Source organism: Anabrus simplex, chromosome 1, assembly GCF_040414725.1.
Source record: "Anabrus simplex isolate iqAnaSimp1 chromosome 1, ASM4041472v1, whole genome shotgun sequence".
Lineage (NCBI taxonomy): Eukaryota > Metazoa > Arthropoda > Insecta > Orthoptera > Tettigoniidae > Anabrus > Anabrus simplex.
Window position 1 is genome coordinate 1,117,439,029 of NC_090265.1, and position 16,892 is coordinate 1,117,455,920.

Consider the following 16,892-nt stretch of genomic DNA (forward strand, 5'->3'; position numbering starts at 1 on the left):
TTATTTTGTTTGTAAATGGTTTCTGAATTATGGTGCACACTAAACTTAAATACAGTTGGGGTTTAACACGTTAGCTTAAGATTCCACGGCCGATGTGTCGATGAAGAAGTCATTTCCCAAGCATGAAGGCTGTGGTCGGATTGGGTTTACTACACTTCAGAGAGAATAGTCCCCTTGATAATACCGGATGCAGTTTCCTATGAAACATTGGGAACTACTAACCCAATTTGACCACAGTCTGGAAGCCCGAAAATAATTTCTTCTATATTCAACCAAGGTTTAATTTGAAACAGAGAATGAAAATGAATTAACAATAGGTAACCCTAGATAAAACATCGCATATACATTTACTCGATCATATTGTATACAAATTACAAACAGTTGTTATTGGAAGAAATATTAATTTTATATTCTTTAAAGATTCTTGTTTATGCTACCAAATGTCAAGATTCTCTTTTGACAAGTTGGAAATTTAATGCAATGCTTTTGATAATGAAAAAGAGTTTTATTATTTTGTGATTTTCATATTTCATGTAAGTCAACCATAAACATTTTAATTACATATATGGTATATTTGTACAAGGAGTTGAGTTTCTGAGTAATTTTAACACAGGTAATAGGCAGCTTTTATAGAGAATTAGTAGTACTGAAATACTTTTAAAATAGTTATCTCTTTCGTGACTTACTTGTTTATAAGTGTAGTTAAGAGATCATTGTCAAAGGGTAGAGAAAGATCCACCTTTTCAATAGCATTAGATTAATATATTATATACTGTAATTGGTACTAGTTTCGACCTTGCTACATTAGGTCATCTTCAGCCATGATCAAACTGGAAACACATGCATACATATAGCCACAAAAAAATGACAAATTGGTATGTCTTAAGTAAAATCTAAATCTATAACAGTGATGAGATGTCTGACTACACATTTAAAATTGAAACTAAAATGACATATTAAATGTTGTGACTGGTGTTGGACTATGTCGAATGTGTAGTCAGACATTTCATCACTGTTTTAGATTTACTTAAGACATACCAATTTGTATTTTTTTATTGGTGGTTATAAGTATGCATGAGTTTCCGATTTGATCATGGCTGAAGACTACCTTATGTAGCAAGGTCAAAATTACTACCAATTATATAAGGTATTAATCTATTGGTATTGAATAAATGGACCTTTCTCTACCCTCTGATAGTGATCAATTGTCAATATGGATCATAATGAAATTCATAACTTATGAATTTAAGAGATCAATCGGGATATTGATACATTATTTACATGTATTCTCATTTTGATACACTCAGTGCACCACAGATTACATGTTTTTTAAAATGTGCTATCTGTTTTACGTTGCACTGACTCAGAGATGTCCTGTGGCGATGATGGGATAGGACAGGGTTAGGAGTGGGGAGGAAGCAGCCATGGCCTTAATTAAGGTAATTAAGGTGCATTCTCCTTCTGTGAAAATGGGAAACTATATGCAAAACCATTTTTATGGCTGCCGACAGTAGGGTTTGAACCCACTATCTCCCAAATGCAATCTCACAGCTACGTGGCCCAAACCACACAGCCAACTCCCTCGGTACATGTTTCTTTTTCCTATTTGTATTTTATTACCTTTGTTTATAACTACTATAGGCTATTAATTTTAAAATTTGTTATAGTATTTTAGATCCTTGTGGTCACTTGTATTTTCAGGCAGATGAATAAATAAAACGAAACATAAATACAGAATATTAAGGAGAGTCTCAAGGAAGGGAGACAATGACGTGGAGAAGGTTGTAACAGAATTCTTCCTTCCAAGTACACCAATGTGAACAGGAAAAAGAAATATGTTGAAAATGTTACTTAGTTAACTCAGTTGATGAGTAGTGAACATACTGAAAATCTTTTCAAGGCTTGCGATCGATCTCCTGTCTACCACCTGCATTGACACGCCTCTCTCACTTGATCTGAACATCCAAGGAGGCTGAATCCTCTTTTGCTGTGGTGGGCTGATGTGTAGTAGTGGTGGGGACGGAGCGGTTTGGTTCGAAGCAAGTACTCTGATGTCATTACTCTGTTAAACAACTTGATAGCGGTAAATTCAAACTTTATATTGACCTTCTAAGCTACAGTTTACATTTTTAAAGAGGCTTATCAATTATTATCAGTGGTACTATGCTCCTTGCTTTCTATTATTGGTTACTTGCACAACTGTTATAATGTAATATAAATTTTAAATGTAACATAACAAACAGTGTACTCAAAATCTGTGTTTAATATGAGGCATATCAAGTAGACATAAATAAAGAAATAAACATACAAATGAATAAATAAATATTAATGCATATGGATAAACATACCATATTCCATAACGTGATAATTGATGTAACTAAATCTAGTTCTTTGAATATGCCTAAACTCATATAATGTCAAACATTTCATTGATTACTATGTGGTAAGGAGTTAAATGACAAATCTGTTATGATAACATCAGTAATGGAAATAAATATATTATACAAATGAACTCAATTTTTCATCTTGTGACAAGTATAAAAATCAGACACAACACGTTGTGTACAGACATTATGGGAAATACCGCTAGTGTTCTGTATTGCATGGAACAGGTGTTAAATATGAGGAATTTCTATTCAGAAATATCAGAGTTTCAGCTCATTTTGCAGAAAGCGACGACCTTCTGTCTAAAAGAACTTGTCCAGCACATGAAAACACCTCCTCTGTGGGTACAGATGTGGTGGGTATGCTAAGGTATGCAAGAGCAAGTTCACTTAAGAGTCAATGAATATTGAATATTGTAATCCAAATCGATTTTCAACCTATTAGGTTGTGTGACATACATTTAGTACATGTTGAAGAGATGTTAAGTACAGAACAAAAATAGCCAACCGGACACCAGTGGGATACAAACCCACAACCTCCCGATTTCATGTTGGTAGCTCTACCAATTTAACTATGGTGGCCTAGCTCATCTTTGTTCTGTTGGAAAGGAACTAAGCTACAGATCTGGCTCTATCTTCTACAACCCTCAGTGACTGCATGTCTTCACATACAAAAGTAGCCAAGCTCCTATGCAACTTATTTTTTCCTGCACTGTCTCTTCCATACGTAGAAATGGAATTACTTTCACGATGTGCAACTTTATCTTGTACCATGTCCTTACGATGCATCCGTTTTATGTGATTCCATAAATTTGACATTCCTCCACCTGTACAATAGATTTGAGTGCAAATTTTACAAGTAGCGGATTTTCTACCTGGACTGTTAGTAAAATACCGCTATGCTTGGGAGGACTTTCGTGGCATTATTGCTTCTTTCTTATTACAAATATCGATAGAAAATATAGCACAAAACTTTAAACAGAGATATATGTATAAGGAAACATACAAATAGAACAGACATCTCAGTCTGGAGTCTGAACAACACAGTGGTGTTGCGAGTGTAGCCTGGCTGGGAGGTTTACTGAAGCACCCGCAGCGCTATACGGAGTATTCGAGTTGAATCAGTGCTCTGCTGTGATGTCACATAACCTCAAGAACCGAGTTACTCTACAGTTCCACTCGCTCCGTCCCCACCACTAATGTGTAGCACTGGGGAAAGTATACTAAGACTTAAAATTACTCTCTGTCCGATACTGTACCTGGAATGAGTGAATGTAAACCTCTGTACGTATTGCCGCTGATTGTTCAAGAGTCTCGGGATCAAACTACTCAACTTTTGTTTTGAGTATGTTCTAGTACATGCACTTTCACAAAACTGATCACTGGATTAAGGAACAGAAATGGAATGGTGGAATTGTTAACAATTTTTAAGCTTTGTGTAAATGTATGCATTGTAATTCAAGATATCGACTAGTAATATTTTGTGAATCAGTGAAATACATTTTCTCTGATTTAATTTCAATCTAATTCTTAGTGCCAGCTTTCACATCGAAGAAAGACTGGCATGAAAAAGATGATTCACGTGGTGAAGATATATCGAAGAACTCCTTGCATGTGTTGCCAAGATCACTCTGCCATGTTGTTGAGTTTCTCACGCTCCCAGATTGTCTTTCTACTCACACATTTCGGAGGTCCTGAAATGAAAATAATGAGTTATGTTCAGTGATCCTGTACTTATGATATGTCAGCAGCAGACCATTCTACAGAACCACACACGCAAAATAAGAAGTACGTAGAGAATAGTAGCACCACCTCCACTTGTCAAGATGAATGTGAAGCCTTGTTACTCTGATATTGGGACTAAGATCAGTAGATGTTCTCCAGTAAAACCACTAAACTTTTGAACCATTAAAATGGGATCTAATTTACATTATTAACTTGTCTAAAGGACAAATCATTAAAAGGTTGAACATTTATACGCTAAAATAAGTGGATATAAGATTGATTATTAAGAAAATGGAGCAATTCAAGAGTAACTGCTACTAAACACTATTGAATCATTTTCAGTTTTGTAAGGATGAGACTGGGTGTTCTAGGACTTCTACAATCCATTAACACACCCTCGGTAACTGCCTTCTTCAAGGACCTTGGAGGATTCCACAGCATCCTTGACAGAGTACTCTCTCATTTGTGCTGCAGATTACAAAAAAGTTCTTGCTCCTACTGGGCTGTAAATAGTGTACTGTTAATCCTTCTATCCCTCTTGCAAAGCACATTGTAGGGTATTTATGATGCATTCTCAGTTTTGTGCTCGCATGCAATTAGTGGAGTATGAGTGGAATAAAATTGTGAACCATAGTGGAATAAAACTGTGAACCTTAATGATTTCTTAATTTGATATCATATTGTGGATTTGGAATACAGTCCAAATGTCTTCTGAAATAGGATGCTTACGCCGGAGGAGAAAACTGAAGTGACTGATGACGATTTTCAAAAATCCGTCTTCTAAAATTGTTCAGAAACTAAGACTGGCTTTACACTTATTGCAGAAATTTAATAAAACTGTGAATCCTAATGATTCCTTAATTTGATATTGTACTGTGGATTCGTGATACAGTGAAAATGTCTTCTGAAGTAAGGCACTTATGCTGGAGGAGAAAATTGATAGATGACAATTTTCAAAAATCTGTCTTCTAAAAATGTTCAGAAACTAAGACTGGGTTTACATTTATTGGAAGGATTTAATTGCACTGAGCAACTTGCTGCACGAATTGCAGGTCTAAATTCCTTAGGAAGCTGACTTACAGTGGTTAGCAATTTCTTGGGCATGACTCTTGCAGCCAGTCTCATGTTAGTGTGAAGGGCACGTCGTGAGCTTCTGCAAGTTACTTACACGGATAAACTCTGACCCTATTTTGTGCAAATGGAAGGCGCAAGTTGGTAAGTACCGGTAGGTGATCACATTTCACACATTTATATCTCTGTCTATTGTTATTTAATTTAGAAAATGTAATTTGATTCATGCAAGCACCATACATATGATACAGGAAGAACACTGGTGAATTAATACAAAAACTGAGAGCTTCCTAGAAATTTGGGATGGATCACAGCAGTGAATTCAAGGACAGAATTATGACACCCAATGCTTTCAGTACCGATGCAGAGGACTCAAAACACCCCACTGAAGGAAATACTGAGAAAATACACAACCTAAAAACTCAGTTTTCCCAGGAAGTGAAGAAACTTATAAAAATAAAAAATGCCTCCTCAGGGATACCAGCCGAGTCTCGGTGGCTGTATTTCTCAGCTATGATTTATAGAGAGTAGCATAACAAAGTATGTTCCTTGTTCCTTAGCATAGGTAAGCCTTTTTTTTTTAAATATCTTTGAGCGAGGTTGTGGATTCTTTGTTCCCATTACAGAATAGGTATTACCATATCTTCTTATTGAGATGTTAATGTACTGTGCATTGGGTTTTGGGTTGTGATTTTATGAAATTTTACGCGTATCTTATTTAGGAGATGAGGTGAATTTTGTTAGGGCAGGACCCCAACTACGCTAATGTTTAATGTAGTGGCATATAGACGGGACTTCTCACAAGATGCTTGACTAGAACAGCAGTTTGGAACATTTTAGGCAAGAGAGTAGTAATACCATATGACATAAAACGTGTCCACAGGCAATGAATGTAAAGTTGCCAAAACGTAGAAGGTTTAAATAGTAGAATTAGAAAGTGAATATTTTCTAGCAGTGTTTTACTGAACAGATTTTTATCTCTTTGTTGTTATGAACAATGTGTGAGACTCCTACAGTTTTCTACACCAGGATGCGTTAATATGAAACCTATATCCTGTTATATGTTATGTTGGCCAAACTCTAGTGACAGTGTTATGGATGGAATTTTTGAAGTCCTAGTACAGCAGTATGAGCATTGAGGGTCTGTTCAATGTTGGAGCACAATTGGATTACATGTTTGAAATAACTTAGCATTAGTTGTTAATTTGTTTGGCAACAACGCAAACACTAGGGGATAAAATAACCTTTATATGCAGCATATGAATATTTGATTAAAATATTTATAGGTAAAAGAGAAAGTTTCATCCACTAGTATCATTTTGGATTTTAACAGGTTATTAATTAGAATTTGTGAAAAAACGATCTTATTTAAACATTTTTTTTTTTTTTTTTGCTATTGGCTTTACGTCGCACTGACACAGATAGGTCTTATGGCGACAATGGGACAGGAATGGGACTGGGAAGGAAGCGGCCGTGGCCTTAATTAAGGTACAGCCCCAGCATTTGCCTGGTGTGAAAATGGGAAACTACGGAAAACCATCTTCAGGGCTGCCGACAGTGGGGTTTGAACCCACTATTCCCGAATATTGGATACTGGCCGCACTTAAGCAACTGCAGCTATCGAGCTCGGTTCTTATTTTATTGGCAGCTTCATTTACGAGAAGCATTTCTTCGTTCACTTTATTTTAATTTCAAAGCAATTTTTAAGTTTCGTACACATCTAGTAGATTTTCTGGTAATGGAGGTAACTAACTTCTTCCTGCAGCATAAACATTTTGAAGAACACATATTAAATCGGCTCAATACTACTTGATGAAAAACGAAGTTAGAAGCTAATATTTGAAAAAACACATGCTTTCCTTTTAACATTATTTGATACAATCTGTTAGTAAATGTTGTAGTTACATCATGTTTTTGAGAGCTTCCAAATGTTTTGCCTGGCTCATCAGTAAACAGGAAGGATCTGAAAGTTTTTACTGTGCAATGCCATCTCACTAATGATTAGGTTGAATAATAATGTTCTAAATTTGTGTCCTTCATATTCCATAATTTAGTATGTGTACCTTTTTCACTGAACACAGAAAACATTATGGTCTGGTAGAAACCTAGTATAGACAATCCAGCATATAATGCATAACATCACTAATATATGAATCTTAGTTTAAATGCTTTTAGAAGAGAGATGTGTTCATTATGAATGCCAGGCACCAACCGGCCCACCCCAAAAGGCACACTTATTTTAATAACCTAATGAAGCATTTCATGCACTATTGTCCATCGTCCATTGTCCATTCATCGACCACTACTAGCATTGCAATTGGCTGACATGACGTCATTCCCGGAATTCATAACTCACAGCTTCTATTACCAACCTGTGCAGATCCTAACTAGTCTGCCGATTGATCACTGACAAGCTATAGAGAAGTGTAGGTGGAATATGTGCATTCTATTACCAACCTGTGCAGATCCTAACTAGTCTGACAAGCTATAGAGAAGTATAGGTGGAGTATGTGCATTACCAAAGACAGCAGTACCACCCTGAACATGCACAGTACTAAGACCTTAAAGAAGAGTATCATCTTGTGATGGTACCAATAACTAAATGTATCGTGCCGGCAGTATCTCCAAAAGTCAGCAATGTGTTGCTTCTTGGACCTATCGATACAGAGTATAAACCTCTCAGAAAGCAAACACAGGAAGATTAAAAGAAAACTTGTAATGTCTTCAAGTATGTGCAATTCGTACATGCTCTTTATCCATTAATTTTTTTCTTGAAACTCATTGTGATTTGTATGTGCAACAAAGTGCACAAATACTATTAGTCTATACTAGACTGTGGGTTTGTAAACTTAAAATTTGAATAAAGTTTCCACCTATTCAATACTAAATATATGTAGGAAGCTAAAAGATTTATTTTGTCACCTATTCAATACATATAGGTGACAAAATAAACATATATACATATATGTATTGAATAGGTGACAAAATAAACCTTTTAGCTTCCTACATTCAGTATCTTCAATATGGATAACAATGATTTTTATCACTTGCAATACTAAATATATGTCGTACAAGATATTAGTTTACAGCATGTTATTTATTTATTTATTTATTTATTCATAGTACCGATTTTGACACTTAAGAGTGTCATCTTCAGCTTAAAATAGCAAACTGGGCGAGTAACATATTGTGTTACTATAAACAATATACGTGTGTTTGTGATTATACGGGTAAACTCAGAAACCACCGGACCGATTTTAACACTTCTTTCAACATTTGAAAGATATTATCATTCTGGATAACATACTGTAGGCTATATATCATCCCGGAATATCAAATGGTTCCCGTGAGAACTCTGATTTGGGCCCTTTGGCAAATACAGATGAAATATTGAATTTGTCGTACAAGGATAAGGCAAACCGCACTAGTATCATTTTGGATTTCAACCAATTACAGTATTAATTAGAATTTGTGAAAAAACTACTATCTTATATTATTGGCAGCTTCATTTATGAGAAGCATTTCTTTGTTCTTATTTATTTTAATTTCAAAGCAATTTAAAGAACTATATTCAGTAAGTCCTTCTGGGACACTGGAAACCATGTTTTAAGGCCCTAAAACCAACAGTTTTTGAAATATTGACATCACACTCCTCCGCTATAGAAATTTGATGAAAAAATTACAGGCTGTAACTGTGGCAACATCAGCTCAAGTGTTCTAGAACACGGGTCTGACATTTAAAGTAGGCACGTGCTTGAGTGTAGGCAAGGCCAAGTAGAGATTCTGTTTAAACATATTAAACTCACAGCTAGCTAACCTTTCGTTAGCACACAGGCTATTTACAATTACGCTATATTTTAAGTGGGCTATGTAGTGATAGAAAATGTGAAGCAAGTCAGAGGAAATCGTACGTTTGGTATCCTTAAAATTAAATAAGCTGCCTGAATGGTTAGTCATGTTGAACAATGGAGCACACCAAGAATACTTGAAATTAGATATGCCAGAATTATTAAATATGAATGTTCTTCATATCTCTAAGAGTTTTCGAGAAAAAATGTTTTGCTGTGTTTTGGCACATGATTTATCCTTGATCTCTGTTTCTTGGTTTTGTGACTGGCAGTAGGTAAGGGGGTTTGCCATTGTAATGAAAATTAATACACCCCAACTCGATTCTGACTGGCAGCAAGCAGGGGTGTCTGACATTATAATGAAAACTCTGCAACTCGATTGTGAGTGGCAGTAGGCAAGGGAGCCTGCCAATTTAATTAAAATTTCCCAACCTGGACTTCATGAGGAACAGCATAGTTTACTTTACAAAGGAAAAAGTAATGGCATATGGTGACCTCCCTGTGGTGTTTCTCGGGTGAGGCACAGAACCATACAATTTGATTAAATCTTACAGCATGTACACTACTTCATACACAATTCTGTATACAATGTAGAATTCCATGGCAAGGCATGGGCATGTCAGCTAGTATATTATAAATGATCTTCTCTTTACATAGGACACTGTCACTTTATTATTTCTTTTCTCACAAGATGCTTTGATTTTCTTTTCAGTGTTTTGATTAAATTGTTTCAGTTAATGTTATATTTATAAGTTTGTCTCTATTCTATTCATATTATTATTATTATTATTATTATTATTATTATTATTATTATTATTATTATTATTATTATTATTATTATTATAAATCCTCTATCACATGTAGAATGTAAATTTCCCATTAACTGGTAATATAGCTCCAAAATAATAGTGGATGAATGGTGTCAATTATTCTGGAGAAAGGACAAGGCAAGCCCCACGTACATATAAAATGTTTCCTATACCAATGCTTAAAATGAGATATTTACAATAGTATATGGTTAAATAAATAAATAAATAAATAAATAAATAAATAAATAAATAAATAAATAAATAAATAAATAAATAAATAAATAAATACAAATAATAATAAATTAATAAATAATTAAGTTTCATACATAGCCTATGTATATACATACATTATATAGGTACATCATTTATCACTGCCCATTCATTCTCTCAATCAACCAGTTCCAATCACCCATTCATTCATTCATTCATTCATTTATTCATGTGTTCACATACTCGGAACTGGATTTACCTATTAGCCACCCGTTAGGGTAAAGAATCCTTCCCACTCCATCTCGCGTTTAACAAAACAATGTAATGATCATTACTTTCATTATTAACGATGTGCAGTCGCAGTAGGCTATTAATTGAACAAGTAGATGCAAGACATGAAAAATGTAACAGCGACACAGCAAAATGATAAAACTTAATTTTAGCACAGTTTAAAAAAATGAGAAGGCCTTTCTTCTTACTTTACGGTGAGGTTAGTCATCTTTCAAGTTATCAGATTCCATTTTCTGCATCAACCTTACTCCTATATTGAGGAGTGTGAAAACCAAAGTCTGTTCCTCACCTAATGATTACCTCAGATAAGCCTTTGCACAATTCAAAGCTGAGTGTATTTTACCTTTAGCAGTTGGTGGCTGCAGTGCTTCTGTGCCATCAGAAGAATTAAGATTGCATCTATCTATATATACAGTATAAAATAACTTGTCCCGACTGACTAATTCATCATCGCCGAGCCAAAACTACTGGACATAAAGAAATGAAATTTTGGGGATATATTCATATTAAGATGTAGGTGCTCGCTAAAAGAGGAATTTTTGGATATTCCGTCGCTAACGGAGTGAAAAGGAGGGTGAAATTTTAAAATGAGTGTATCTATATCTCAAAATTTTAAAAATTTACAGATGTAAAAATTGGTATTTAGAAACGTCTTTAAAAATAAGGAAACACATATTTTTTGTTTTCAGAAAATCCTAATAGGAGGGGTGAAAAGGGTGAAAAAGTGTTGAATGCCTTTAATCAGGATACCGGTACTTATATCTCAGAAACTGAAGATAATACAGACCTGAAAATTGGTACCTTTGATCTCTTTTAAAAATAAAGAAACACGTCCTTTTTTTGGTAAATCCAATTAATGGGAGGGTGAAAAGGGGAGTGAATTTTTAAAATGAGTGCATCTATATCTCAAAACTTTTAAAGTTTACAGATGTAAAAATTGGTATTTAGAATCTTCATTAAAAATAAAGAAACACATATTTTTTTGTTTTGGGAAAATCGCAATAGGAGGGGTGAAAAGGGGTGAAAAAGGGGTTGAATGCCTTTAATGAGGATACTTATATCTCAGAAACTGAAGATATTACAGACCTGAAAATTGGTGTTTGGGATCTCCTTTAAAAATAAAGAAAGACGTATTTTTTTGTTTTTGGAAAATCCAATTAATGGGGGGTGAATTTTTAAAATGAGTGTATCTATATCTCAAAACTTTTAAAGTTTAAAGATGTAAAAATTGGTATTTATACTCTCCTTTAAAAATAAAGAAACATGTACTTTTTTGTTTTTGGAAAATCCCAATAGGAAGGGTGGAAAAGGGTGAAAATGGGTTGAATGCCTTTAATGAGGCTACTTATATTTCAGAACCTGAAGATATTACAGACCTGAAAATTTGTATTTGGGATCTACTTTAAAAATAAAGAAACGGGTACTTTTTTGTTTTTGGAAAATCCAAATAATGGGGGGGGGGGGGGGGTGAATTTTTAAAGTGAGTGTGTCTACATCTTAAAACTTTAAAAGTTTACACATGTAAAAATTGGTATTTAGAATCCCCTTTAAAAATAAAGGAACACATATCTTTTTTGTTTTCTGTAAATCCCAATAGGAGGGGTGTAAAAGGGTGAATAATGGGTTGAATGCCTTTAGTGAGGATACACATATCTCAGAAACTGAAGATATTACAGGACTGAAAATTTGTATATGGGATCTCCTTTAAAAATAAAGAAATACTTTTTTTTTTTGTTTTTGGAAAATCCAATTAATGGCAGTTAAACAGGAGTGACAAATTGGGGTGAATTTTTTGAAAGACTATATCTACAGAATATCTTAGAAACGTAAAATGTTACAGACGTAAAAAGTGGGTATTTGGAATTTCCTGTAAATGTAAAGAAACATAGGTGATTTGTTTTTGGAAACTCCACTTAAGGGGAACTAAAAGGGGGTTAAATTTTAAAATGAGAATTTCCACAGTATATCTCAAAAAACTTAACATGTTACAGAAGTGAAAAATGATTTTTTTAAATCTCTATTAAAAATAAAGAAACGTGTATTTTTAGTTTTCGGAAATACCACTTGGGTGGAGGGGGGGGGGGTGGTAAACGTGACTGAAAATTGTGTTGAATTCTTTTAAATTAGGCTACTGATATCTCAAAAATGAAGATGTTACAGACGTGAAATTTGATATTTGGAATCTGCTTTAAAAGTAAAGAAACACGTATTCTCGGAAAATCCAATGAAGGTGGGAGGGGGGGTGAAAGAAATGAAAAATTAAGTGACTTAATTGTATGAGAATACATCTAATAAATCTAAAGTTGTTAAAGACATGAAAATTGGTATTTGGATCTCCTTTAAAACAAAGAAAAACGCGTTTTGGAGGGGAAACCATCTTGGGGGGCGGGAGTGAAAAGGAGTTGAATTCCTTTCATGTGGACACATAAATCAAAAACTGAAGAAGTTAGAGTCATGATAATTGGTATTTAGAAGATCCTTTACTATTAAAGAAACAAGTATTTTTTCCCGGAAAATTCACTTAGGGGGGGAACGAGTGTGAAAGGAAGTGAAAAAAAAGTGAATTATTTTTATAGGGATACTTATATCTCAAAACTGAAGGTAATAGACGTGAACATTGGTGTTTGGAATCTCCTTTAAATATGCCCATTTAATTTTTTTTGGGGGGAGGGGAATAAATTTAACGGCAGTGGGGTGTAAAAGGAGGTGAGACCAATTGATTTTACTGTTTATAATGTACTTATAAGGAGCCTCCATTGCTCAGGCGGCAGCGCGCCGGCCTCTCACAGCTGGGTTCCATGGTTCAAATCCCGGTCACTCCATGTGACATTCATGCTGGACAAAACGGAGGCGGGACAGGTTTTTCTCCCTTTACTCCAGTTTTCCCTGTCATCATTCATTCCAGCAACAGTCCAATATTTCATTTCATTTGTCATTCATCGATCATTGCCCCAGAGGAGTGCTTCGGCAGCCGGCACAATTCCTATTGTCGCCACTAGATGGGGCTTTATTCATTCCATTCCTGACCCTGTCGAATGACTGGAAACAGGCTGTAGATTTTCGATGTACTTATTCTGATCATAAACCGATCTTTTTAATCTTTCCTGGGTTCGTTTTCAACAGCCATCTTTTCCTTCAGAGAACGTTCTTAGATTACAGTAGATTCTCCTGGCATATAAATAAAAATGTAAACACATTTGAAATAAACGATAGGAATGAGATTGACCGTCAAATTGTTCACCTCTATAATAAGGTCAATAATGCACGGAAGTATGTCATTCGTATCACCAGAAATTCGGCACACTTGCCTACGTGCGACAATGGTGCTGGTCACATTGTCAACAATGACAATGGCAGCAGTTGTAATTTACCGCCAAGTAGCGGTCTTGCATCTTGCTGTGGGGTCCAGAACATCTATAATAATAATAATAATAATAATAATAATAATAATAATAATAATAATAATAATAATAATAATAATGTTCTGGACCGTTGTCAAATGTGCGGACCGCGCTGGAAACGTGTCCTGGACGGGTAATGACTTCGAATGCAGTCCGGCCGCGGGTTCAGTACCGCCAAGTCACCAAAGATGGCAAAGATTTAGGGACCCAACTGACCAAGTGGAATACCTGGACTTAGCCCGGGAAATACGAAATCGATTGCTGGAAAGAAAGATTGAAAAATGGGAGGAAACTTGCCATTATCTATTAGAAAATGAGTCAGATCGCGAATTTCGGCGGATTATATATCTAAAACAATACCGGTAAGCATTCAATTATAAATTTCAGTATAATACCGTAGCAAAGCATGGGTATCTTACTTGTTTTTTATATATACCTATTCTCATATAAGATCCCCTTCGTGAAGGGGCTGGTAACCTAAATGTTCAGGCCCCTTTAAACAACAAGCATCACCTTTCACAAAGAAACTGAGATAGATAGGACACATTCTCAGACTAATTATCAACCCCAGGTTAGATTTCAGATCCAAACATTCATTGAACAAGGTGGAGTAAAGAACATTTTCAATTCTTGATCACAAAGTCTATAATAAATACGAATATGTATGTTTGCTATTCTGGGCACTGCGAGCTTATCTCTTTAAAATATTCTTCATGATGTTCTGAATGCTGCATGAATTCATTTATGTGGTCGAAGAAAAAATGCATTGAGAATACATATTCTCTCTCTTTTTAAAATTTTTAAAAAATAATAGATAGGTCTTATGGCAACAATGAGATAGGAAAGAGCTAGGAGTGGGAAGGAAGCAGCCGTGGCCGTTGCCTTTGCATTTGCATTTGACTGGTGTGAAAATGGGAAACCACGGATAACCATCTTCAGGGTTGCCGACGGTGGGGTTTCGAACCCACTATCTCCCGGATGCGAGCTCACAGCACTCACAGCACCCTAACTGCATGGCCAACTCACCCAGTGAAAATAATATTGCCCCCCCCCCCGCAAACCAAAGTGCTGCCCTACGCCCTGGCCTATGAGGCCTATTGAGAAATCCAGGCCTACACATACTTCCTTTCACTCTGCTAGTCTGTAATTCATTCATTCTCTCACTCACTCACAGAGAAATTATTATCTTTCTATACAATTGAAATTTTGCATTGTCAATATCACTGTAATGGTTACAATCAATGGTAGAACGAACCAATGTAGCTGAGTACTACTGGTAGCAGGATGAGGCCATGTGCAGCACCGATCAACACAATGCCAAGATACATTCGAAAGTAGAAGACACGGAATATTTGCGACTTTGCGAATGCCAGCACGACAATTCCTGCAAACTTTGTGAGCGTTATGCCTGAGAATACCTGTAACAAGAAGAAATGATCAATGTTATGCTTGTTGACTTATTTACGTACACTAATTGTTGTTAATGACTTGCAAGGTATCCACTTACCGAGCTACCCATATTGACGAGTGCATCAACTGCTCTCTCCTCGTTGGTCTCCTTCTCAGAGAGGTCGAATGCATGGATGATGTGGCTGCAGAACTCGACTGCTATCCCCACCGCCTAGTGCAAGATAGTACACATTATTGACTGATATCTATACTAATTAATTGTAATAGAAGTGTAGAATATGAAGGTAGGTATATAAATGAAAATAGAGATGAATTGATGGTACCCTAGGTAACTGAAAAGGTAAAGTTATGTTGTTTGTAGCTTTAACCTTTAACTTGCAAAACAAGCCAGTATAAGCGTTCCTCTAGCAACAAGCATGACCTTCAGTGTCCATAAAGGTGTATTCGACCAATTAGATGTCTTTTCTCATGAAGAGCGGAGGTTATATCTTTCTATGCCAGGCGTCTTCTTCATTTGCTTAAGTCAAAGGCGCTGCTGTGACATTTAATTGTGCGCTTTTTTTTGGGGGGGGGGGGTCATCTTTGAAGCCATCTCTTTTAATGTATATGTATAACTGTTAGGTTCTTCAGCCTGCCAAAATTAATTTTGAATAAATACATTTTTAAACTACCTAAAAAAGAAAATATATGGTTTATTTATTTTGTGGCAGTGTGTTGAAAATAGGGGCTGCCTGGCCGAGGTGGTAAAGGCATGCTCGGTTCGCTCGGAAGGACGTGGGTTCAAATCCCCATCAGAAAGTCGTAGAATTTAAGAAAGGAGATTTCCACTTCCGGAGGTGCATATGGCCCTAAGGTTCACTCAGCCTACACCAAAAATGAGTACCAGGTTAATTCCTGGGGGCAAAAGTGGCTGGGCATAGAGCTAACCACTCTACCCCATCACGTGCCACGGTTAACAATGGTGGAAGCCTTTACCTTCCACTCCTCCAAGGGCCTTCATGGCCTGTACGGAGGTAACTTTGTCTTTGTCTTTGTGTTGAAAAAACTTACAATATAAATAAGGTATTATATACAAACAAAACAAAGTACATCTTATGTCAAAAGCATATTTCACAAAAAGTTTGCCCAGAAATGGACAACAGCAATTCCTTCTTCAGTGGCTTGTGTCAAGTCTTGAAGTGTACAACGAACAGGGCAGGACTGACAGTCATACAGGAGTTGGGTAGTTTGTTGCTCCCTGCAATCGCATAAGTCTGACCGATCTTTCAAATAACCCAATTTTTTAAAAATAGGTTATCCTTGGATTTACCTACTCCACTCCTCAATTGATTCAGTGCCTTCCAGGTTGTCAATTCCAAATGATGACCAGGGGTGGAGATTCAGAAGGCACCAACCAGTCACAAAGATATTCCATTTTAGCTCACCACATATCATAACGTGCTGTTCTTGTTGGTTTATCCAGAGCCTTGGAGGTACTGAGGAAACTTTTCCTGGACTTCAGTCTTCTGGGTGGAGGTCGATGCCCAAATAGCGGGTGGGTGTTTGTAAGATCCACCTTTGACCTCTCTTGCCTTGTGAACACTTCTCGCCAAATGTCTGGAGGAGCAATACCAGCCAAGCAGTAAGGTTTGTCAATGGGAGTTGGTTTCAGACACCCAGTAACTATTCTGCATGTTTCATTAAGGGCTGTATCCACCCGCTTTGTATGGGCTGAGCTGAACCAGACAGGACATGCATACTCAG

The 16,892-nt window shown here is 36.1% G+C and overlaps 1 protein-coding gene across 2 annotated transcripts in view; it reads right to left on the reverse strand.

The window, feature by feature from the left end:
• Positions 1-2,245: 2,245 nt before the first annotated feature.
• The window catches only part of LOC136858195 (NPC intracellular cholesterol transporter 1 homolog 1b), a 212,824-nt gene continuing 198,177 nt past the window's right edge, over positions 2,246-16,892 (reverse strand). For both annotated transcript variants that reach the window (XM_068225409.1, XM_068225411.1), the window contains exons 23-25: positions 15,247-15,360; positions 14,995-15,157; positions 2,246-4,078 (exon numbers count right to left, since the gene is read on the reverse strand). In XM_068225409.1, the coding sequence (XP_068081510.1) occupies positions 4,011-4,078; positions 14,995-15,157; positions 15,247-15,360 (345 nt within the window). In that variant the 3' untranslated portion in view covers positions 2,246-4,010. The remainder of the gene's footprint in view (positions 4,079-14,994; positions 15,158-15,246; positions 15,361-16,892) is intronic.